Raw genomic sequence first — 24787 nt, forward strand, 5'->3', positions numbered from 1 at the left:
CAGCATTGACATGAAAGGCAGTAATTAACAAACGAACTAACCCTCATGCAGTGCTATATTGCACCTGATCATTTTTGCATTTTGAAAATTTATTAAAAAATTCACTGCATCTTTCTGGGAATTAGAAAAGTGGACTTGAATTTGGGGATTCACTCTGTATGTTAAAAACCCAATTCAAACTTACTATTTTGACCCAAAAAGACTTTCTGGTAACCTTAAAATGAAAATAGATGATTTGAAGAAAGAAAAAAACTCTTCCAATAAAAAGCAAAGCCAAATTCTGCATAGTGTTATACAAACTGCCAGCGACTTAAAAAAAAAGAAAAAAAGAAACTCCTTGTTGCTGACATTAATTGCATAGATATGAATATGCATAGATCATACGACTGTGAATATTTGTTGGTAAGATATCTGCTGCTCAAAGGTCATGGATTTAAATTCCATCCGACTAGAATGCCTGCGATTTTTCACATCATGACTAATTTGATTGTGAAAACCAAAGTAACTACGGAGTCTTCAAATACTAACCAGTAAGTTTCCAAAGTACAAAACTTTTTTTAAAATATAAAATATACAAACAATCCTGTACTTTGTCTTAGATCATATTCCCGTAAAAGGAACTCTTTTAACTCTCACAAGGGGACATACAAACCTAGCTGTCAATCTCTCTCATACACACATTGTTTAAATGTCCACAATTATGAATTCAACAAATCAGGAAATTGTGATTCAGTAACTAGATGACAATACTTTTTCTAGTCATTATAAAATAAACAATTAGCTTGGTAGGATTCGAACTCACAACTTTTTGATTGCAAGTCAAGCAGTTTAACCACAAGACTACTATTAAAACCATCACGAAATTGTGATTCAGTAACTACATAATCAGAGGTTGGCTTAGCAGGATTCAAACCCACAACCTTGTGATTGCAAGTCATGCAGTCTAACCACTGGACCACAGTGAGCTTGGTAGGATTCAAACTCACAACCTTGTGATTGCAAGTCCTGTAGTCTAACTACTGGACCAGCATGACCTTTGGAGGTTAGTTAGCTGAGAGAAAAGAAAATCTAATCAGCATTCCACTATGTTCTTCACCGCTCCTTCAATATCCGGGTATTTAAATTCATATCCACTCTCAATTGTCCTTTTAGGAATAACTTTCTGTCCTTCGAGGAGCATGACTGCTCTCTCTGAACCAAACACCGTCTTGATGGCAAAACCCGGTGCTGGGATAATTGCAGGTCTCCAGAGCGCCGAAGCAAAAGCCTTAGTGAACTCCCGGTTTGTTATGGGTGAAGGAGCTACCCCATTAAGGATTGCAGGGGTGTTGGGATTCTCGATAGCATGGACGAATATACCAGCGATGTCATCGATGTGAATCCATGGGAAGTACTGATTGCCTGAACCAAGGACGCCACCAACGCCGAGTCTGAACGGCCAGATCATCTGCTCAATAGCACCACCTCCACGTCCGAGAACCAAACCTAGAAAAGAAAACAGCTAAACTATCAGGCCTTGAAATAACCCACGACACCAACAGAAACTGCCATGGTGCCATGTCCTACACTGTCTGAATTTTTATTTTAATTTTTTTGTAAGCTTACCTATCCTAACAGTAACATGTCTGACATGATCGTGAGTCTCAGGCAGAATGGAGCTCTCCTCCCAAGCTGCACATAATCTAGCCAGTTCATCGGCGTGTCCCCCATGGCTGTCCTCTGTGTATTCATCTGTCAGGCTTGGGGCGTAGTAACCTTCATAAAACAATAACATGGTTTGGCGATGTAGTAACTTTGAAGTATGAACCCATCAAAACAGTAGCGAAACCAGGGCCCAATTTCATAAAGCTGCTTAAAGGAGCTGGACACTATAGAAAAATACTCAAAATAGTTGTTTGCATAAAAACTTGCTTGTAAACTAGCAATGGAGAGCTATTGGTAGTATAAAACATTGTAGGAAACTCCATCTGATGTAACATAGTTTTTAAGAAAGAGGTAATTTGTCAATCAAACAATGATCAGGACTGAAGCCTTTAAATAGGCATCTGAAAGCAAACAAATTTGAGCAACAGGGGAATTTCTTATTTCATTATTCTCTTGCAACTTCGATGACCAAGTGGCTCCGTGGGGTGTCTAGGCCGAGCGGATAAGAGCACCGAACTCAAGCTCTGGTGTGTCTGTTCAGCAGAGTGTGGGTTCGAATCCCGGTCATGACACTTGTGGTCTTTAGCAATACACTTAACTATAATTGCTTCTCCCAAACAAGGGGTAAATGGGTACCTGTAAGGGCAGAGATGGTTTTTGTGATTGATTAGCTTAGTGCGCTACATATTTGGCGGCACAGGCTGTATACTCCCCAGAGAGCTGAGATGGTTTAAGGAATGATTTAAGGCCCAGTGACCAGGGGTAATAATGTGGAAGCGCTTTGAGACATGGTGTATAAAGCGCTATATAAAAACTGACTATTATTATTATTATTATTTTATATGTATACCCCACTTGGGTTTTTACCTACCTACAGCGGATGAGGACACAAAGACCTTGGGAGGTTTGTTAGCCTCGGCGATGGCCTTGACTAGTGTTGCAGTTGTCTGCACACGACTATCTCTCACCTCTTTCTGAAACTCTTCAGTCCATCTGAATGAAGATCAAAATAAGACAAATACTTCATCATTTCGATCTGATCACTACCTCTAGGCAAATAAACAGGGCCAAAATAGATCATCTCAAAGGGTTTGAGACATTTTCATACGAAACAAAACACAATGTCCACAGATTTAAATTAAATTTACACAGTTTGAAGATATGGATGCTGGACAGCATTCCCTTGAAATATTACTTACTGAGGTGCTGTAGTTTTTGAAAAATGAGTAAAACAATGTCACAAAAATAACTTTTGTCTCAGTGAGACAAAAATTATTTTAGCATGTACAACATATTTACCAGTATGGGTATTTAAAATCAGGTCAAGACCAACCTCAGAAGGAACTTTCAGTCTTATTTGCTCTTATTTTACTGATTTACCTTTTGAGAGGGTTAAGAATGTTCTCTCCCGACAGACTGACTACTGCATCACAAGCTGGTAACCCTTTGGACTTCAAACGATCCTGGTTTGAAAAGAAAAGTTCACATTTAAAAAAAAATCAAAAAAACTTATGAAAAGTCACATTTCATTTGCCTTATGGTGCATATTAGGTCTCTTAGGCATGTACAAAAAGGTCACTGAAATCTGACAACAAAAACATGAGAGAGCATTTATAAGACATTACAATTTATATCTGAAAGCAATTGTTCCTTCAAATAAGTTTGAAGTGATATTCTGGAATGGTGCAAGTCTCAGGAATATTTGAAAGAAATATTCTGTTTCATGGTGTAGACTCTTTAACTGGGGAGTTGTACTCCTTTTTTTTATTTTTTACTTGTACATCGTCCGGCGCCCCAGTTATAGTGTGTCTATTACAGTGCATTGTTCTGCTTCTTTCACACTGAGGTTCCCAAATATGTTCAAGCAATGTGTAAGACTTGCGGTGTCACTTACCCATGAGATTTTATCCTTCCCTGGTGTGCGAGAAACGAGTAAGACACTGTGCCCCCTCTGGGTAAGTAACCTCTTAACGGCTGTTCCTATAAAGCCACTCCCTCCTCCTGTATTAAATAAAAATAATTGCATATTATATACAAAGTATTAAGAAATTATGAATTATAGAATTTTGGGGAAAATGTTCGTATGGTGCCACCACTTTTTCATACGATATGAAAGAACATAGTATCTAATTTACCTCAATGCATATGCGATATCCCTTTTTGTAAAAATTAGTGAAAAAGTGGTGGCGCCCTACGAAAAGTTATCTGAATTTTTTTAATACCTAGTTTGTTGTCACACCTTGTTTGGCTCTGCAGGCCACTTGTACAGTTTGAGTCAGTAATGACACATGGGCGTTCACTCAGCCCTACCTGCCCGATAATGTTGAAAACAGTTGTTGAATGTTGGGTGCAATTCCAGTTCTTATTCTACCTCCATGGTAAAGTTGGAGTTAATACTTTTTTTATTTTACAGAATACAAACAGAACAGAATTGTGAGATTAGTTTTATTACGTACTGTACACTACAGTCAGCCTTGGGTAGTTGACACCGACAGTTAAATAAGACAGACAGACTTATATAAGTTACACACTGCTTCTGCCGTTGATTGAGAGAACACTTTCTTCACGAAACTGATGCAACACTCTTTCTTCACTTACCCAACAAAACCAACATTATGGTGATGTGTGGAGCTTCTTCGCAGTCAGTAGAAGCTCAATTAATGTTCTTAAAGCTTCCCTGTTGTTTATAACAATAACTTTACGATGTTTCATAAAGTTATTTTTGAAACAAGTCAAGTCGGGCCCAGACATCACACATTTTCTTCCTCATTCCCGTCTCAAGTTACATCATCGTAACAATGCACGCACGACGGCTGTTTGATGATTTTTACAACCATGAACCAACGGCTGTTTAAAAAGGGTTCAAACGACGAAACGCACGCGTTTCATGGTGAAATGTACTGATCCTATTTAGATCTCATTTGAAGGGATTTATTTTTTTGTTTTTTGTTAAACTTTTCGGGTAAACTTTCCAAAAAGAAACTATAACAAATTGATTATCAAAAGTCAACAAAATCAACCTAGGTCCACATTTAATATTACTCCCCCCCTTCAGTACATCCATCTCTTTCAAGAAACTACTTGATCCTTCTTTTGTTTTCAGCTTATACTGTTTTATGTAAGGAGCTTTTTTTAAACATACAATCTTAGATATTAATGGACAAGAAAAGAATTCACGTATGCTTTGATGCGGGCCTGAATATTTTATTCGGAAATATACAATTGTTTATCAGTTACAAATAATTCAAATATTTCATGTGTTGTTTTGGGCATGCAATGTATAACTCTGGGGTTCCTTATTAAAACATTGATATACGTTTTGTTTTCTTCAACCACACTGTTAAATCACTTCAAAAATTCTGCCTCCAAGAAAAACAGCTTCTAACATAAACGTCATTGACCCTAAATAAAAAAAGGCAAAAGTTTTTACATTTTACAGAAATTGCTAAAATATCCTTTATAAAAATTGTTTCCCAATTGCAAAAAAAAAGAATATTAAAGGCATTTTGACAATCATATACAGACTGTTGGGCCACTATTGGGCCAGCTTCTGGCTGCACCTAGGAGCTGATTTAAGAATACTTTATTCATTTCGCTCCTGTCAAACGTGGAGGGCTTAAGGAAAAGAACATTCTAACAATGACTACTTTACAGGCATGATACTTGTTCCTCAGAAAAATGTTGAAACATTTTATCAAGTTCGAGGGCTGACCAAATGAGCACATCTTTAAAGCTACTTAATCATAACTTGTCTGATTTTCCGAGGGCAAAACAATCAGAATTCAGACTTAAGTAGGTTGCTTATTTATATTAAATTATGTTGTTGTTGTTGGTGTTGTTGTCATGGCAACACGGTGATCTTCTTTGTCAGGGTTTGTTTTGGGAACATGAAGTCTCTCATAACTGTATCAATTTCTTCCAGAGCTAGCTGGCAATGTAAACGGATTACGTCATCTTTCTCGATGCTTAGCGCCAACTTCAGACCGCGGTAGATGTCCCTCATAACATTTTCAAGAACCTGAAATCAATATCATAACAAAGTACATTTTTAAAATAAATTACATTTTCTTTTTGAAAATTATCATGTTTCTTTTTCCTAAATTCTAAGAACATTTTTCAGATTCTTCAGAGACTAATGGATTAAAATTAGCAGAAATTAAGTTAAGAATTTTTGCAAAAAATGTGTTTTTACCCCGCAACACATAGGATTTGAACCGCCTCTAGCTTGGTGGTCTGGTAGTATTTATCTTCTCTAGTAAAACAAATGCCATGGGTTCGAATCCACCCCAAATTATCCATGAAGGCCCCGACACTAAGGCCTCCTGCCCCTCTCCTAATCCTGGACTTGGTGCCCATTCAAAGCATTCTTATAGACTTTCAGAATATCCGATGGTAGTGCCCTTTGCTAAAAACCAACTAGGCCTTAATAACAGTATTATCCCATGGTAAACAAATGTATCTGTTACATACAACTGATGGCCTGGCTCAAAAGCCTCATACCTTCAATGCATCCTTCCCAAGTCCCCTGAGAAGGAGGGTGAGTACAAGAACACATGACCTTCTGACCTCAACCTGGGGGTCACTCTTCAGGATGGTCATCAGGCAGTTCAGAACCTGTTTTTTAAAAGCAAAAATGAGCAGATTTAAAAATTTCACAATTCATAATTTGTCTTTATTTTTCCCTCTTAATCTCTAACATTTGTTTTACTGATTTTGACAAACAACAAAAGCCAAAACGATTTTGACTTGAAGAGTTCTAATGTCTTCGCTATCTGATACCTTTGGTTAAATAGCAAAAAACTTATGTAAAAAACATGATTTGCAAAGTAAGATCTGAAACCTCGTAAAATCAATACTAATCCCACCTCTGGTTTATCTTAAAACCACAACTCTAATCAAGAAAATGTTGACAAGTTTACGTCTCATGACTTGGGTTTGAACAAAACAGATTGACTAGAGCAGGACTTGGACTAACGACCTCCAATTTAACAAGCTGGCGCTCTACCAACTGGGCTATCTAGCCTTCTGTTGGTGATTTCCCTATTTAGTCAATGTCTTTGTTCTCTATGTAGAATTATTTCTCAAGATATGCAAATGTAAAAGATGAAAAACAATCAAAAGGGTAATATTTAAAATTGCGTCTCTCTTGCAATTGTGTTGGTAAACTGTTCAGGTTTATTTCAATTTGAATACTACTTTTGTTCATACCTCATGAAGATTTGGACCAAGTGAGAATCGTAACAGTTTACAGACATCAGCCATGTTGGACAAACTGCTCGCCCTGATCACAGCATCGGTGTCCTGCGCTCCTTGTAAGAATGTACCCAGTAACGTGTTTGCATAGCGGGGTACCAGCTCACCTATCATAATAAAATAACAATAAATGTTTTTTTAATAATCGCAGGCCGATATCTAAAATTGTACCTTCTTGTAAACCCAGAGTTTCCAGAAGAGTTTGGGAATTCATTTATCTGTATATCAAATGTGTTTGATTGAATTGGGCAAAAAGTGATATTAGACTACAATTGCTAATCAGAATTTCAGTCAAATTTTTAACGATATCCAATGTGACACTTTATACAATGGTAACAAAAGATAACATCCAAGTAGAAGGCAACAGTGAACAAAATTCTAAGAACTTTGGGGAAAAGATTTTAAATTTGAAGACTAAATTGTTCAAGGAACTAACCAAGTGATCTTATGGCTCTAACTAGAGCTTCTCCGAGTTTGACTCTTGTCTCTACTTCTCTTTTCACTTTCTTCTTGCCACCAACAAACTCCTCACAAAGATGTGGAATGACTCTTTCTGGAAACGCATCTGCTACACATGAAAGGGCCTGGGATAAAAAGGAAGACATTTTAGACAATAACTCTTCTACTTTGCATACAATTTTGGATTTGCTTTTAAAACCAGAGCCCAATTTCACAGAGCTACTCAAAATAATTGTTAGCATAACAACCGACTTGGTAACAAGCAAAGGAGAGCTGTTGATAGTATAAAACATTAAGAGAAACAGCTCCCTCTGAAGTAACGTAGTTTTTGAGAAGGAGGTAATTTCTCAACTCAAATACTGAAGCCTTTTATTATGCATCTGAAAGCAAACAAAGTTGTGCAAAAACGGTGTTTTTATCTTACATTATTTTCTTGCAACTTCAATGACCAATTGAGCCCAGATTTTCAAAAAAGAGTATAATAAATTCTTTTAATTCTATTTGCCAATGAAATACATTAAAAATTAGTGTTAATTTTGTTTTACCTGAATGGCAGAGAGATAGATATAAGAATCTTCATGATTAAGATTCTCAACAAATATTCCCAGCAGCATATCCGTCTTCTGCATAGCCTTGGGGTCTCTGGCCAGCAGGAGCTTCCCAAGGACCCTCAGGGCGTGGCCTCTCGTCGGCAAAAGAGGATCGAAGAGTTCTTGAAAAGCCTCATCAAAGTTCTTACTGATAGCTGGCTCTTCGTCGCTGTGTTGTGAAACCGACGAGTTTGGTCTTTTCTCACTCATTGCTGTTCTGGAAGACTCTGCATTGGCTTCAACTCCAGGACGTGAAGCACCATCCTCGTAAATAAGATTTCTATCTATCTGGACATTCCTTTTTTCTGTGGGAGTAACAGGGTCTTCCTTGCTTAGCAAATTGTCTCCAGCATTTTTCTTAGTCCGATCTTCTATCTTAGAAACTTTTTCTCTGTCCATTGTGAGCTTTGACTTTAAATCCTCAGTTGCTTCCTTCATCGATTCCGACCAGACAGCACCGTGGGTTGCTATGGCGATGCGGAGGTCAGTTGCTGTTCTCTGGAGAGGCTCTATTGGGTGGTCATGTGATATTTTCTCCAGTGATGGCAGAAGGTTCATGAGGGATTCACGGTTTTCTGAAGTAACCTTTTTCTGTTCACAAAAGAAAAATTGACAACTTTTAAGTACCTGTTCACTCCGACTCTGATTTCTTAACAATCATACAGGACTGGAATTTCTTCTTCGAGAGGGCAAGGTCATTTTCACTTTGCAAAGAGCACTTGCATTAGAAAGTCTTAAAGTCCAAAAAAAACTTTTCAAAGGGGCACCAGTGGCCATAGCCTTGGTGGTCTCTCTGTACTTCAGGCCTGCTGTTCTTGAATTTGTTCTCAAACACAAAATTCTAACCAGTCGCATACATTTTGGCTTGCATACTTGGCACTAAAACCAGGGAAAAAAAACCAGTGAGAAACCCAGTGTCAGACAAATGTTACATACCTCTAAATCTCCACGCAGTATTGCCGATACCAATCCAAGGGCAAGTGTCAACGTCTCGGTTTCAAACACATCGCACGTTTCCCCCTGGCAATCCAACGACGATGCAGCACGATCCAACGTCGCACGAGCAAACTCCAACATCTGTGAAGTATTCTCTAAGACAGCGGGCCCAAGATCCTCGCAGAGCTTAGACAAGATGGCAAGGACTTGAAGAGAGTGCTGTATATGAGTGACTTGAGTGTCTTGAGTCTCTTCTATGTTGAGGAGGATGCGAGAAGGGTCAGGATCTTGGGTATCTTTGGATGATGGTCTTGAAGTGATTGAAGTTAACTCCTTATAAACAAAACAAAATAAATGGACAAATTACCAAAGACATTGACAAAATAGGGAGACCACCATCATAGGGCTAGATAGATCAGTTGGTGGAGTGCCGCCACTTTAATCCAGAGTTGTTGGTTCAAATCCCGCTCTGGTAAATTTGTCCTTGTTTTACCCCAAATTATTTAATTAAAATTATAACTTTTAATCCAGGCATTCAAAAATTTGACCACTGATACTTGTGTTTATCAGCAAACATTTGAAGGGCAATTAAACGTACTTTGAAGATTATTGATTGGGGAGGATAGTCAAATATAGTCTTAAAGACTTATTAGCTGAAGTTGAATACTTACTTTCAAGACTAAAATGAAGAAATCTCCAGCAAGTCCCTTAATCTTCAGTTTCTGGAGTAGATCAAAGACAGTCGCTGCAGTAAGCTCCTGAGACATCAGACTGTCTGCAAACTGCTCTTCAGCTCTGAAGTTGAGAATAAACCCCAGAAAACATTAAAACACAAACAAAAAGAAGTTAAAGTGACAGGAATAGTCTTGAATTCACATTGGATTCTTAGCAGATGACAATTAAAAATATTGAGTCAATATTTGTGGGAGTAAAAAAAAAATCTTTTTACAAAAACAATAATTTGAACGGTATTAGATCAAACATTGTGTACCAGAGTGTAAGAAATTATCATGGATCTATTACCTATATTGCTTTTGTGAATGGAAATATTATATGAAAAAATTGAATTAGCTTTTGCAAACTGCTAACCAAACCAAAAGAACCTACAGCATAAATGAAACCAAAATTGTTTATGGCCTGACATGTGCAACCAGAACCCAGTGGAAAGACACAATGTGAAAATGCGCCTGGATAAGCACGGGGTAAAACAACAATCCCAGGGCTGAAAGGGGCTAAAAGGGGGAGGGGAAGAAGAAGTTGATTAGGACAAACCTGATATTTTGCCTGAACATGACAACAGCACCACCTTCAGAACCAGGCGTGAATGCAATGCCACGATGCACACTCTCAGTCTGGGAATCACGCTGTAGGAAGGATATATTTCCAAGATATTCCAGAGTGGTCTGATGCTCAGAGTTGCAGAAAAAGTAGAGAAGAATTTCTTCAATCTTGGACCTGAGAAAAGAGATAACATAAAGCACTTGTAGCAACTCACAAAACTGACCATGAAAAGAAAAAATGGAAAAAAAATTGACTGCTTTGAACGATATGGTTTAAAACTATGCCTACCTCAGTGATCCACGGAGCATTTTATTTTTCAGAGGTGATTACTGTTTTTACTCTGATTACGGATTATTCTTCCTGCATGGACATAAACGCTCTAGATTTTCAGTGATAGCTCAAAATCGCTAACTGCTTTTGAAATGAAATTTTCACAGGTTAGTTTGATTGTACATGTATGTATCTATCTACATTTATGACAAAAAATCGAATGGTCCCAAAAACCCTTATGTTCCCTTTAATACATTGAAGTTTACCAAACTCAGCACAACAACAAAACTTTTCTCAAGCCCTTCTTCGCTTAAGACACTTCTTGAATCAACGTACCTGAGATTACAGACCCCTTGCTTTGCAAAGCAGAGAAGTTTAAACATGGGATGAACAACTGGTTGCAACATCTTAAGGAGACAGGGGCTCGGATCTGGTAATCCAATGAAGATATGATGAACGTCTTCAATGCATTGAGTCAGTGTAGGCTCGTCCACAAGAACAAACGGACCGCCATCTTCTGCTGATGCTGGTGCTGAAATAAACACAGGATTTCATAAGCATTGATCAAAATGCAGATATATCATATAATATTTACATTTTGTATGCATTTTGTCAAAATAAAATCAATACTTGCTAAGATTACGAAAGGATTACTTTTTAAACATCTTTCCAATCTATCCAAATCCAATTTTGGTCATAGTATGACAAATTGGATTTGGTTTAGTTAGTCAAATTGGTGGTTGAATTTTAAAACAAACAAATTGTAAATGTGGTGGCCAATTGTTTTCTTCTTTGGTAAAACAACTTTTTTAGAGCAGATATCTTTGGTAAACCGCAATTTCAAGACTACATGTAGTCAGTTACCCAGGCGAATTGTGGATATAGAATGTTATTCTGGCTTTGATGAACACTGTATAATCAGTGCTTTCTCGCGTGGCTCATAAAAGCAACAGAGTATACAATGCTTTAACACACCTTGTGTCATTTGGTAATCTGATTTTCTGAACAAACCTCTTTCATGCAGTGTGGCAAGCAGGGGCTCCAGTACTGGACTAATCAGGAAAGTGTTTGCAAGCTGAGGATGCCTAGTTGTCATGGTAACGATGCAGCTCTGGGCAACACGAAGAACCTGTTTTAGAAGCAGCTTATCTTTGAAGTGAAGAAGCTCCAGGATCTAATCATATCAGAATTTATAGTTTAGTTTTTTTATTCAAAATTAATAAATCAAATTAAAGTTTAAATATCTTATCTCTGTTCCAACTGAACTATTGGTAAGTTATTAATTAATGAAATCACTCATTTGTTTAAATTTACAGAACCTGCAACAACTACGCTGCTAGGTAACTTAATGGCGATGTAATTGTTGAGTACAATCACAGCTGTTAAACAAAAAGTTAAAAAAAACACAAGATCCATTTTGTAAATCACTACTTTTCCTCCTCTGATGGCCTACATGTCTTTTTTTACTAAACTTTCAATATCAATAAAGATCATTAGCTTTGATTCCCCAGAGTACTGGGCCCAATCGCAAACAGCTGCTCAGCACAAAAATTTGAAAACAATGAAATTTTACCCTTGATAAAAACAGGATTACCAACCAAATTTCCTTATGATTTTTAGGATTTGCAAACAACAGCTGAATACCAGTAACAAGCAATGTGCAACAAATGAAAACTTGGTTGGTAATCCTGTTTTTGTCAAGGAAGAAATTTCATGCTAAGCAAATTTTTGTGCTTAGCAGCTCTATGAAATTGGGCCCTGTTGGACAACAGTGTTGTTGTGCCCTATGGCATTTTTTGTAGTACTTACTAATTCCATCGCTGCTGTCGCAGGGTTAAAGAATGTGATCCTAAAGAAATCAGCAAATCCAAACCACCACGACTCAATTAAGTTGTACCGATTAGTTGAGTGCTATTGAATCTTACCTGTGGACAGACAAGCTTGTAGTATTGATCCACTGTAATGTCTTGAAGAGGACAGTTGGTTATCAGATGAGACACTGCGTCACATTTCCTCCAGTTATCTGTGGTAGCTGATGCATTCGCTGCTGCTGATCCTCCTCCTGACAGTAACAACAAACATGAGGAAGGTTCAGAAGATAAGAATCAGAAAATCAACCCTGGAGAATAATATACCTCTGATTATACATGGAGTTACTGATTAAGCAAGTCAAGATGATTTTGTCATGTGTTACTTAGGGTTTGTTTGTCCTTTTTTTTTCTTCAGTTATTTGGTTTTTGTTTGGGTAGGACAGTTGGTTTGTGCGAAAAGTGCTGGCCTCCCCCCACAAAGGCCATTTCTAGCAAAAGTCTTATATGCGAGTAGAGTTGTGTGTTGGTTCTCTTCTGTACCACACAGGTTTCCTCTCTCCAAAAAAATCAAACACTTTAGATCTCAAATGTACTCAGTTGTTTGTTATACGTTGCTTCTTGAAAGTTGTTGCTGCATTCTTCACAATTTAGCTTCTTAGCTGCAAGTAAGAATGATTAGCCTCAAGCACAATTATTGTTATTATAACTATTAGTTTTTTTAAATTTTGTATTTCGTCATTCTGGCTTTGGAGTTCTTTCAGGAGTAAGAGGTAGTTTTTTTTATGGGAAGCAGACTTAAAAGATACACATTTGAATCACAGCAACATTCTACATTTGATCCTACCTCCAACATCAAGCAGTCCTCGAAGCACCCATTGGATTCCTTTGGGCTTTATCAGACGTTCTGTCAAAAGCCTTCCACACTCCTTCTCCAGCCACTGCGGTGCTCGTGGGAGCGGGTTCTGGCTTCTTTGAGAGCCACTCTTTGGGTTCTGGCTTCTCTGAGAGGCACTCTTTGGGTTTGTCTTTGCCGTTCCTGTTCTTTCATCTCCTGGACCTCCTTGTAAGAATAGAAGCTCTCTGATCACTAGAGGTTGGTAGGCTCTCTGCAGAAGGCGCTTCAACTGATTTTGAAAGAACTCGACATCCTTTGAGTTTTCAGAAAGAACAAGTGAATCTTTGTTTTCCCTTCTTTGAGTTGGTTCTGCTACATCTTTTGCCTGGTCGGTTGTATTGTTATCTTTCGTTTGAGACAGTTTTTCAGAATGAGAGATCTGAAGAAGAGATGCTAGGAGATCTCCTAAATGTCTTGTTAGAATTAAACCTCCAATAGAAGGCTGTTCAACACATTCTAAGAGTACCTTCACTACCTGCTTCAGTCTCTCCGGATTCAGCACAGACTCTCTGCCAATTAATATCTGCCCGAACCCTGACCTCTTCTCCATTGGAATTCCGATGCCCTTCTGAAGGTTTGGTACCAGTCCAAGACAAACTATAAACTGCAACAGCGTCATGAGATTTTTCTGCTGCCCTACACTGAACGTGTCCGGGGAAAGAGCGGGAGCCGTATGAGGACCCGGTTTCTCAAGTTTTGTCTTTCCCTGTTCCTTTTTAAACTCCACCATCTGAATAGCGACAGAATCTTTTAGGCCTTGTAACAGAACCATACAGTGCTCTGTGTACAACCAGCGTATGTCTTTGCATTCTACTAGTCTTCCCCTCCAGTCTGTGATAACTGACTCAAGTGTAAAGGAGAGGTTACAACATCTCTTATCACTCGCAAGCACTTGGTGTAGTTTTTCAAGAGTTGACTTGAGCGAAAGGTCAAACCTTGTTCCATCATCACATGGGGTCGCTGTGCTTTCAGTCGCACATTCTGCAGTAAAATTGAAAAGGGTTTTTATTTTCATAAAGATGTAAAAGAACAAGATGGATTTCAATAAAAACATGACAGATTTTGAAAACATAAACTCACAGCAACTGAAAAATTTGTGTGAACAACTGAGCTGAGGTTTTATTTACATTTACTTTTAAACCAATATTATATTATTGCTTGAAAATACATTTTGAAACAGTGTGGGACTGTGAGATATTGTAATGTCCTAAATTGTATAGAGAGATATATCTCAAATAAAACAGTTAAATGATAAAACCATGGAGGTAGATACAGAAAAATGTGTTCTCATTTTGATTCTAGTCTCTTCTCATTTAATTTGTGATTCCAGAATAATAAAATCCCTGTGTTCAGATCCAATAAAGATTCCGAGTCAGCACTGGTCACAGGCAGAAGAAATAGAGTCAGGGCCGGGTAGCGAACCGTGCAATATATTGAAAAAGGAACTAAGGAACTTGCTGAAATGTTCAAATAAACACTAGAGGAACTAATGAACAATAATTCAGCTTCTATAATGTGTTTTTTCTTACATACCCGGTGGTTTTGAAGGTGGCGAAACCAACACTTGAATCGCTGCATGAAACTCCATGGGCGCAGCCATCTTGGAAATTGATAACATGGCGTTCATCATTCCCAAGAGGGCGCTTGTCATCAATTCCATTAAAGTAACTTTCTGTGTTAAATTTGTCCATTTTTACTAAATAATGCATCCAATTTCCCAAAAATTATTCCGGTGTTTTTCTGGAAATAATTTGCTTATAAATTCTAGTTAATTTGTATAAAATAATGGGCACAAAAAATAAAAATCTAAGATGCAAACAGGTGTTAAAATTATTGTTGCAACATCAGGTTTTATATTGACTTTTTAATTATACACCAAAATAAAACAACACAACAGCTTTCTTCTGAATACAACATTCTGGACCTTTTATTTTGATTGATATAATTTTCAAACACTTCATACATGTATACATTATTCAATAAATGAAAACAAACCTATTAGAAGACAAAGTTTTCAGGGGGAAATTAGTTACTTTCAATGAAAGCTGACTGATTTAAAAAGTCATAGCACTGCAGTACCAATCCTCCAGAGAAATATTTCAATATGAAACACAAATAGATTTGAAAACCTTACTCAATAATGCTGCTTGTTTCAATTGTTGCAATCAAAATAAACCTTAAGTATACAAGCTCAAACTCCTTAACAACAAGAAAGCCCCTTTTTTACTGTGATCACTGAATTTGATGAACATTTTCACATGTTTGTTGCATGGTGTGTGACGATTGAAAGCTAAAAGATGTAAATTGATGTAATCTTCTGAGCAATCTTACGTCTACTCTTTAAAACATATAAAGCTGTACAAATAAAAAGATGTCTTCCACTGAAACTTTGTAAAAAAATAAATATCACTTTGGCAAAGATTTGTCCTATTATAGTTCTAACAATCAAATCTAAATTTCACAAGATTAAATAACTTCATGGTTAATTAGCAAATCCATATGTCACAGATGCCCGTTATAGATCAAGAATAAAGTCCACATAACAAAGATTTGCCTAAAAGACATTTTTAATTGCATTACAAATTTGTAGGGAACCATGATATAGTGGCTAAATTTGGCATGTCTGATCAAAATCCATAAAAAAAAAACCACTGATTTTGTTCATTATTTTGATATTTCAGTAAAGAAAAATTGAGTGAATCAAATGAACAAAGGACGATATTGCACCCAGGATAACATTACACCAAGGTCAATATTACGCCCAGGTCAATATTATTAAAACACATATTGACTGGGATGATTCGGTAACTAATGTACGTCTATTCCCCCTTGGGCCTGTGAGTGACCAGAAGAGGGGCCTATTTCCGGCGGCCTTCTGCCTCGGATAGGTCCCTTATATGGTCACTCAGAGTCCCTCGGGGGAATAGACGTATACTAGTTACCTCGTTGCCAGTCAATATGTGTATAATATTGAACTAGGTCAATATTACGCCAAGGTCAATATTACCCCCAGGTCAATAAAACACCAAGGTCAATATTACACCCAGGTTAATGGATCAACAAGTTCAATATTACACCAGGTCAATATTACACCCAACTAAATAGAAACTTTCCAATTAGGAAATGGGGCAATCTCTAAGCCATGAAACTACAAAGACATCTATTCTAATGTTTAATTTTTACCTTTAGAAAACGTTTTTGTTTTTATTTTATTGGAGAGAGACAAGTTGGGGCCACAGGTTTATCCTTTACTTTTTTAGTGCACTGGCCAGCAGAACCAGTTAGCTTCACTGGTCATTTTACTGGTCTGTTAGCTCATCTGTCCCATATTAAGAAGTGCAATGGCAGTAGAGTTAATAGTTGGCTGCTGTTGCTGTTTTAAAGTGACCGTCTCTCCCGATGTGACACTGACCACCTCCTGGTCAGGGGTCACCATGATCGTTATCATCCGAGAGCTTCCGGCCATCAGATCCTCATCTTGTTGATGCTCTGCGGATTCCTGGTTGGCTTTCTGTCTCTCCATCTCCTGCCGTTGCTGTTCCTCCAAGCCAGACCTGATAGCCTCCAAGTCCCTCTCAATATCCTCCGTAGAGCGATTTGGGATTTTTCTCTTTTGAGTGATACGTCTTGGCCTGCCTCTTGTTCCACCACGCCCTCTTCTACTCCTCGGAGCCTCCCTCGTGACTGTGTCGTCAAGCATATGAACCTTCTTAGAGAAACCAGAGTGCCTTAGTCTGACTTGCCTCGTCTTGGTTAAGAGAACTGGATGTACTTCTTCAGCTCTCTCATGATGTTTGGAAACATTGTGGGATGTGGTATTTGCATCAAGACTGGATTCAGTTTGTTTCAAAGCTTCGTTTGACAAATCACCAAGGACAGATTCATTCATGTCACATTCTATATTAGATTTCAGTGCTTCCCTTGTTTGTGCCCATCTGGGACAATTGTGAGCATTCTTATATTTCTCACGGGCGAATCCTTTATTACATACTTTACAACGAATGGTATAGTCATCGGTATGAATTCGCATATGCTCCGCCAAATTGGGGCGTCGGCTGAAACACTTGAAACACTGAGGACACTTAAAGGGCTTGATGCCGCTATGTGATATGATATGTGCTTTGAGTTTATCGGGACGGTTGAACATCTTCTCACATCCAGTCAACGAGCGGAACGGACATTTGAGTTTCTTGACAGGATCGTGAGTGAGGTTATGTCTCTTTAGCTTATCCGGGCGGTTGAACGTCTTCTCACAAGCATCACACTTGTACGGTTTATCCCCGCTGTGTATCAGCAAATGAGATTTAAGATAGTGATCAGTCTTGAAGGATTTCTGACAGACGTGGCATGTGAACTGCCCATGAGCGCTGTGGGTTGGGAGATGGCGGCGGAGATACCGTTCACACGGGAAGACCTTCTTACAGTGTGGGCAGCCGTAGTGATGGGTTGTTGTTGCTAAGTGGTGTTCTAAGGCCTCCGGGGTTGAATAACGGTTCATGCATTTATTGCAGCGATACTCCCTGTAAAACAAAATGTGACACTCATGAATATACAGTTACCAAAGCCTATTATCCTTTGAACATTTCCAACTTGGTGTGCGTTTTTGCGGCTGTCACCAATAACTGTTTCAGTCAATCAGACAGTTATTGGTTAAAACCAATCATATTAGACAGTTTTTGAAATGGTGATTTGTATGGTGTTTTGTCAACTGGTGTGGCTAGAACGAATTTGTTACTTTCTTTGGAACAGTGCAATGAAAAAAACCCTGAAAGTATCAACTCCATCTTGCATCTTCTTCTTCTTTGAATAAATGTGTGTCTGTATTGACAGCAGACATTATCTTCAAGCATCCTCGAACCATCGATTCTGAATGGCTGACCCACAGCAATAAGAGGTGTAATATAAACCTTTATTGCATGACCCATATCACACCATGCAGATTGTGCTGACTGTAACTATACATATTTTAAGCTATACACAAAATGTACAGATATTCAAACACCATGTGCTGCAATAAGCTGAGTGTCAAGTTTTCTTGAAGATAAATTCATTATCACATTAATCACATTATCTAATTCTTCAAATGCTGTGTTGTTATTGTTATTGTGCTGTTATTATAAGTATTCTTACTTCTGATGTTGCCTTGGTCCTTGGTTGGGATATAGACTATGTGAGTACTGATGAACACCGAGCTCATACAACGATGGGAAGTGTTTACTGCATAGATGACATCGGTATGACATCTCACTCTCATGAGCTTTAGTGTGCTCCAAGAAAGAATCCAGATCCTTGTAGGTTGTGTTGCAGGATTTCAGAACGCACTTGTACACCTGCAACAATGATAATCACACTTGGGGTCAAATTGGGTTTCAAAGCCCCTATGTGCATCAGACCTCTTTAGTTTGCATTCATAAAAGGCTACTTCAATTCTCTGGGGTACTGTATTTGAAAAAGCTCTTTAGATCAGGAAAATGCTGACGCTCCTCCCACTTTGCTGGAATAGGTTACCTATGTGTCTGCTTCCATGGAATAGTCTTCCTGTGCGAATTTGTCAATAACAAGGTTGTGGGTTTGAATCCTACAGACCAAATCGCTCAATTCACAATTACTAGAATAAGTCTTTTTGGCCTATTAATGAATCACAATTTCTTGATTTGTGCAATTCATAATCATAGATGTTAAACCAATCTTTGTATGAGATAGATTGGCTCTTGCCAGCTTGGTGTGTATATCCCCTTGTCTGAGTTTGCCGAGTTCCCTTGATGGGAAGATCATAATAATTAGGGAATAACAGTGCGAGTACCCGGTCTTCACTGCGTGGTAATGACAAATAGGTCTTCAGTTGCAATTTAAATGTATCTAAGGATGAAGCTGTGTGAATGCCTATTGGTAGAGTATTCCAGAAGGCTGGTGCAGCAGATGAAAAAGCCCTATTACCATAAGAGGTGTGTGTCCTCGGTGTCACAAGAAGACACTTGTTTGATGATCTCAGGCTGCGTTGGGGAAGGTATCGTGAAATAAGTTCATTGAGATAGCCTGGTACTAATCCATGAAGTACTTTCCATGTTACAAGTAATATTTTGAACTAAACAATTTACAAACAAATTCCTATTCTTACCTGCTCATTCTTATGGATGGTCATGTGTGTCTTGAGTTGGTAATATGTCTTCAATTTCTTCCCACAGTACTGACACACATAGGAGCTATCAATCAGCAACTCCTGCCCATCTTCTGTGGTCGCAATGCGAGTGTTACCTCCCTCTGGATGTGAACAAAAGTCAATAAAAAACACTTTAAAGGAAGGTATAAAATACAATGGTAGTTACTCCAAAAAATAAATGACCATGAAAACTTACTTTGTAAAAAGCACTGGAGAGCTGTTGATGTTATAAAATGTTGTTAGAAACGACACCCTTCAGAGTATTGCACTATTATGGCATGAGGCCTTTCTCAGGCACCTGAAAGCACACTACATGTGTTCTATGCAACTAGGGTGTGGGCTTTTTTCTTTCATTATTTTCTTGCAACTTCTAAGATCAATTTAGCCAAAAGTTTTACAGGTCAGTTGTTTTATGTATGTTGGAGCACACCAAGGATACTTGTCTTTGAAAATTTCCAGAAGTATACCCTGCCTTTAGCTTCATAGAATTTGTTTTGTATTGTACAGAAAAATACACTGTGTCAAGTAAGGCGTGAGATCTTTTCTTCCACAGTAAAAAACTGTTTGGCTGTAGAGAAGGCTACCACAATCTACCTCCAAATAAATCGTTCCTGCATGGCATCATACTGGTTATTTCATTTCCTAGTTATAACACTTTTCCCATTGTTATTTAAAAATCAGTCAATCAATCATCAATCCGTTTGTTTCTACAGTATAAAATCACTATCAAAATCAAATCAAAGGCAATGCAAATTGGAGGATAAGAAATAAGTAGTTGTTTGCTAACACTAATTAAAATGAATAATAAGCATGTACATGCAACTGTGGAGGGATCCATAAAGAAGAAAAGCTTGTAAGGTTACCGTTCCCTGAGCAAGCTTGTGCATTGAGCCGATAATTATTTGTATGCTTTGTGGAAGATACTACTCCAGGTAGAAAAATTTTTCCTGAAAGGACAGGTGTATTCAAAAAGGCTCAATGCACAAGCTGCTTGTTAATAGAGGGTGCGTTCGTTTAGCTTCCCTGGGTCTACCTCGCGGTGCTCACCCGGGTAAGCCCCTGACAAGAGCTAATCGAACGATCACACTCGCCCTCTCGTGGTGACAGCATGCACCTCAGGTCACCCCCAAGTGACCCACTTCACAAGCAGAGCACTGGGGGCTGACCCAGGTGAGCCCCGTCAAAGCTATTCGAATGTACCGGGGCAGACCGGGGTCGACCAAGGGAAGCTAAACGAACGCACCCACTGTTTACACATAACCATCAAACTCAAAGCAGCAGCACTGGAAAGACGAGCTGTGTTAGGAGCGGTACCAGTGATTCTGGCGGGCTACAATTTGAGAAAACCACGGGCAAACGCCCATGTCTACTAGAGAGAGAGATATATTATACGTACCGTCATCATTTGATGTGGGTTCTTGTTCCTTGCTTTGATCATCACCATCTTCATCCTGTCGTCCTGGAAGTTTTGTAATTGGCTGCAATTGTTACAATAATAGGATTGCATCAGGCCTATAACAGTATAAGTAATTTGTCTTTGTTTTACAGCATTTTCCTAGACTGGGTATAGGTTCAACTTTGTAAACAAACTGTCTTGGAAAATGTTTGGCTTTAGGGAATAGGCTAATGCAATTATATAGCTTGTCCTTCATATTATGTTCTTTTTTTATATATTCTTTCATTAGAGACCGCCTAACATCACAAGGACACACATTAACTGATTTGGGCTATCGACCAAAACCATCTGCCACCCATCCAGTCCCTTCACAGTCCACTCTTTCAAAAAAGCCCCTTGAGTACCTTGTTTGGTAGAAACGTGCGCTATAAGACTTATGAAGACATGAGTACCATCCACTAGGAGCCTGGCTGGTAGCGCAGAATGCACTACCTTCCCAACTCTTTGAGAAGTGTCATAACTGGGATTCGAACCGCCACTCTGCTGCTGACAACACCAGAGCTTGGGTCTGGTGAATTAGACTGCTCAGCGACATGCCAAATACACCTGGGAAAAACCAATGTAAGCATTTTACAATAAACCCCTTCTTACCTGCTTGGGAAGAGTTGCACCTCTACCTCCAGGCCATACTTTGTGCGTCTGCATGTGCTTCTTAACGTTGGACTTCTGGGCGAAGGCTCTGCCACAAACTATACACTGGAATGGTTTCTCCCCAGTATGACTTCTGATGTGCTGCTGTAGATCAAAGTTCTTGGTGAATGACTTGTCGCAGTAGCTGCACTTCTTACGTTGCAGTTCTTTCTTGACGGGTTCACCTCCTGAAGCAGTGGATCGACGACGGCGAGTTTGCTGCGGTTGTGGTGATATGGTAGCTTGGGGTGATATGATGTTGATGGTCTGCGGCTGCGCCTGGGCTTGTACATGTAGATTGGATGTCGCGCCGCTATTCAGCAAATCTTGCGTCAGCCCGGCGTCCGAGAGGGAGATAGTAGACTGGGTGCCCAGACCAGACCGCATCATGTTATTGCCTACCTGATTATGGGATTGCAGAGTGATGCCTGCCAGATTGTTGTTATGAACAGTTGAATTAGCCAGGCTGTAGGTCTGCTGAGTGTTGGAGTTCGTGGAGAGAATTTGGGATTGAGGAGACATGTAGGATCCGGTCAGAGACTGGATCGGAGTGGACTGCAACATGGAGTTAGAGAACTGGTCTACGTTGTGGAAAGAGGAAATCAGGACCTCCTCATTCAAGACGACACCCGGCGAGACTTGCGATAGGGAGGAGGAGGACATGTTGCCGAACGTAAGACCTCGGTTGGGTTGTAAGGTTGCTGTGAAGGCACTGTTGCTGGGCTGGGAGCGAGCGATGTTGATGGTGAGATTTGGAGGCATGCACTGCTCTCGCTTGTGATTCATGAAGTTGGTCAACGAGGAGAAGTTCTTCTTGCATCTTCCACACTTGAATTCATCCTCTTCTATTCCTTAATTAAGAAAACAAATTAGAGAGTTTTAAAACAAAAGTTAAATCAACAATCCACAGTTTTCACAAGGTGATTTTGTTTCAAATGTACTCTTTTCTATTGCTTTGTTAAATTTTCTTTTAAAAAAGAAATTTTTCACTCATTAACATTTTGAGACGTCTATATTTGTAAGCAAGATTCCATTTTTCCTCTGCTCCGATAAATTCACTGATCCATATAATTTCAAGGGGTTTTCTTAGGAGTAGACGAATCGTCTCTAATTTATATTATACCTGTTGGATTTGGGTCTTGCATGCCACCAGTCTGTCCCTCCAGCAGTCCGAGGGACTGGACAGCCAGAACGGCTGTCTGGTTGTCCATACCTACAAATAAAAGTAAATAGTAAACAATCATTAACCAACAAATAAAAGTAAACAATCATTATAACCCACAAATAATTTAAGTAAACGCTCAATAAAAACAATAAAAAGGTTCAATAAAAAGAAAGGCCAGGTCAATTTCAGAAAGCTTTTAAGCACAAAAACTTGCTAAGCACAGAAATCTCTTGCTTAAAAAAATAGTTTACCAGCCAAAATACCATATACTTTCTATAGATGCGACTGGTACCCCGCTCATTTCTTGCTCAGCCAGGAAATTTGCTAAGCAGTTTTTCTACTTAACACTAACAGCTGAAATTGGACCCAAGGCCCAATGATATGCCTGTGTAAGCACAGCCTTTCTTAAATCACAGAAAAGATGCTTTTACAGAAACAGGTTTACCAGCTAAAAATACATGCTTACACGTTTTACAAGTTTACATTGTTTTGCTGATGCCCCAACTCAACTTTCGCTTAGCAAAGAAATTTGTCTAGAAGCACTTAGCAGTATTTTCTGGTCAGGTGCGATGAACTGTAGTTTTTTTTTAAATATATTTTCCGAAAACTTCACAGGATATTTTTATAAGAAAAATATTCTTGTAGGCCCCCTTTATTTTTTCATTTTATTTTTTCTCTCTTTTCTTTGGGGGGGGGGGGGGGTATTTAAAGTGTTTAAAGTCACCTATTAGTGTTATTAAAACGTTTATTAATTATTGGACAGGTTGATTGAAAGGTACAAATTATTTATTCCAAAAATTCATCCATTGAACTGATAAACAGTTTCGAACGATTTGTTTATCTGTCCAAAATAATAATAACATAAGTGATGATAATTGCTGTTTTTTGTTTTTTTTAACAACACAAAACATAATCAAGACAATGACAATCACTGTCATCAGTCATTCCCTTTTAAGTTTGCCGCCGTCTTCAAAGTTTGATGAATGTTGATAACCTATCCACCCACACCCCCTCTGAATTTGTTTTACTAAATACATCAAAGGAATGCAAAGCTGTTGAATTTAAGTTGATGGATGCGTTTTGATGGAACAGCCTGTGAGCCGTTTGGCTATTCCCTAAAAATGTTATCGCTTTTCCAAGAATGGCTCCACACCCGCTAGATCAGGAATGCCCGCTCTTCCAACAATAAATCACACATTTTTTCACCCTCAAAAAGTAACTTTAGTTTTCTTCTTTTCTTGCTATTTATGTGCATGAAACTCTTCAATTTACCTCAACTAGAATGATGGAGTGTACCTCGCTAGAAATATCTTTTAGAAACACACATTCATAGCTTTTTTTATGCGAAGCTTTTTTTTAACACTGCTGTTCGTGATTTGTAATTTCAGTTTTGCTCCTAGCCAAAATTCTTGACAAATTTGGGTGCCGACTTCATCAACTAAATTACACAACTTGCACATCTCTCCTAAAATTAAATAATCAATAAAGAGATCCCTATGGATTATTAAAGTATTTATATCTTCAGGCTATAATAAATGCTTGAATAAGGAGAGTTTTAAAATGCAAACTTACCCGTCAACGCGTCGAAAAGTGCTTGCGCCATTTTGTCTGTATTTCAATCTACGTAAAAATTCCCCTCTCATAAAACAACCGGCAGAAACAGCACACAGTGCGCAGAGGGGACGCGATCATGTACAAAAACTGCACAGTCCATTACATTTCAGACAGTACATGTTGCTGTTACAGTTCCAGAGGGGGACTCGTACATAGCCGGAATTCCCAAACAAAACCTGGAAATGAAACAACCAATACATACAAAATAATATATGAAGGACGAATACTGTATGTGATCGAAAATAAAGTTCTAAACGGCAGTATGTATCATTAAAAAAATCCAAAATAAGACCCAAAAAAATGTAATAAACCACAAAGCAAAAAAACAGAGAAAAACCATGAAGGTATATCTGCTTGTATTAATTTAAATCATAGGCCTAATACAATTTTTAAAAAGGTAATTGCGGTTCCAAAACAAGATCAAATCGCATATTATTACAAAGACAAACTAGCTAGAACATCATTAATCTACTATTTAGGACAGAGATATGAATCGTAGAATTTTTTCAAAAATTACTCTATAAAACCATCTATGGAAGTTTCCATCTTATACTGTGGCCAAACCAGGCAAGTAAATTACCTACTGGAAATACAACTGCAAGTTTCCAAATGTACTGCTCATG

The 24787-nt window shown here is 38.4% G+C and overlaps 3 protein-coding genes across 3 annotated transcripts; all 3 read right to left on the reverse strand.

The window, feature by feature from the left end:
• Nucleotides 1–586: 586 nt before the first annotated feature.
• Nucleotides 587–4431, reverse strand: LOC139935178 (epimerase family protein SDR39U1-like). The gene is made up of 6 exons (XM_071929650.1): nt 4243–4431; nt 3539–3645; nt 3025–3107; nt 2516–2637; nt 1606–1755; nt 587–1485 (listed from the first exon to the last, which is right to left on the reverse strand). The coding sequence occupies exons 1-6, from the start codon at nt 4256–4258 to the stop codon at nt 1073–1075; spliced, it is 891 nt and encodes a 296-aa protein (XP_071785751.1). The 5' UTR covers nt 4259–4431; the 3' UTR covers nt 587–1072.
• A 401-nt stretch (nt 4432–4832) lies between these two features.
• LOC139935346 (transport and Golgi organization protein 6 homolog) lies at nt 4833–14739 on the reverse strand. The gene is made up of 13 exons (XM_071929881.1): nt 14673–14739; nt 13089–14120; nt 12359–12495; nt 11445–11607; nt 10770–10965; nt 10155–10337; nt 9554–9677; nt 8883–9215; nt 7902–8537; nt 7334–7481; nt 6853–7004; nt 6145–6258; nt 4833–5662 (listed from the first exon to the last, which is right to left on the reverse strand). Exons 1-13 carry the CDS (start codon nt 14737–14739, stop codon nt 5486–5488), a joined length of 3462 nt encoding a protein of 1153 aa, XP_071785982.1. The 3' UTR covers nt 4833–5485.
• Nucleotides 14740–15063: 324 nt separating this feature from the next.
• On the reverse strand, nt 15064–24266 carry LOC139934863 (zinc finger protein 341-like). Its single transcript, XM_071929276.1, has 7 exons — nt 24123–24266; nt 22509–22598; nt 21347–22236; nt 20696–20777; nt 19258–19400; nt 18270–18469; nt 15064–17659 (listed from the first exon to the last, which is right to left on the reverse strand). The coding sequence occupies exons 1-7, from the start codon at nt 24151–24153 to the stop codon at nt 16450–16452; spliced, it is 2646 nt and encodes an 881-aa protein (XP_071785377.1). The 5' UTR covers nt 24154–24266; the 3' UTR covers nt 15064–16449.
• Between the last annotated feature and the right edge of the window lie 521 nt (nt 24267–24787).

This window comes from Asterias amurensis, chromosome 3 (assembly GCF_032118995.1).
Source record: "Asterias amurensis chromosome 3, ASM3211899v1".
Lineage (NCBI taxonomy): Eukaryota > Metazoa > Echinodermata > Asteroidea > Forcipulatida > Asteriidae > Asterias > Asterias amurensis.

Excerpts from the sequence above, each read along its gene's own strand:
- LOC139934863 (XM_071929276.1), bottom strand. The coding sequence starts at position 24,153 with ATGGCGCAAGCACTTTTCGACGCGTTGACGG. Across the intron at positions 20,778-21,346 it reads GTGCAACTCTTCCCAAGCAG|CCAATTACAAAACTTCCAGG; the intron begins GTAAGAAGGGGT and ends TAACAATTGCAG. Across the intron at positions 19,401-20,695 it reads ACCCACATCAAATGATGACG|AGGGAGGTAACACTCGCATT; the intron begins GTACGTATAATA and ends GTTCACATCCAG.
- LOC139935178 (XM_071929650.1), bottom strand. Across the intron at positions 3,108-3,538 it reads GGAAGGATAAAATCTCATGG|GATCGTTTGAAGTCCAAAGG; the intron begins GTAAGTGACACC and ends TTTTCAAACCAG. Across the intron at positions 1,756-2,515 it reads TGTGTCCTCATCCGCTGTAG|GTTACTACGCCCCAAGCCTG; the intron begins GTAGGTAAAAAC and ends TGTTTTATGAAG.
- LOC139935346 (XM_071929881.1), bottom strand. The coding sequence starts at position 14,739 with ATGGCTGCGCCCATGGAGTTTCATGCAGCGATTCAAGTGTTGGTTTCG. Across the intron at positions 12,496-13,088 it reads AGGACTGCTTGATGTTGGAG|GAGGAGGATCAGCAGCAGCG; the intron begins GTAGGATCAAAT and ends TGTTACTGTCAG. Across the intron at positions 8,538-8,882 it reads TACTGCGTGGAGATTTAGAG|AAAAAGGTTACTTCAGAAAA; the intron begins GTATGTAACATT and ends TTTTGTGAACAG.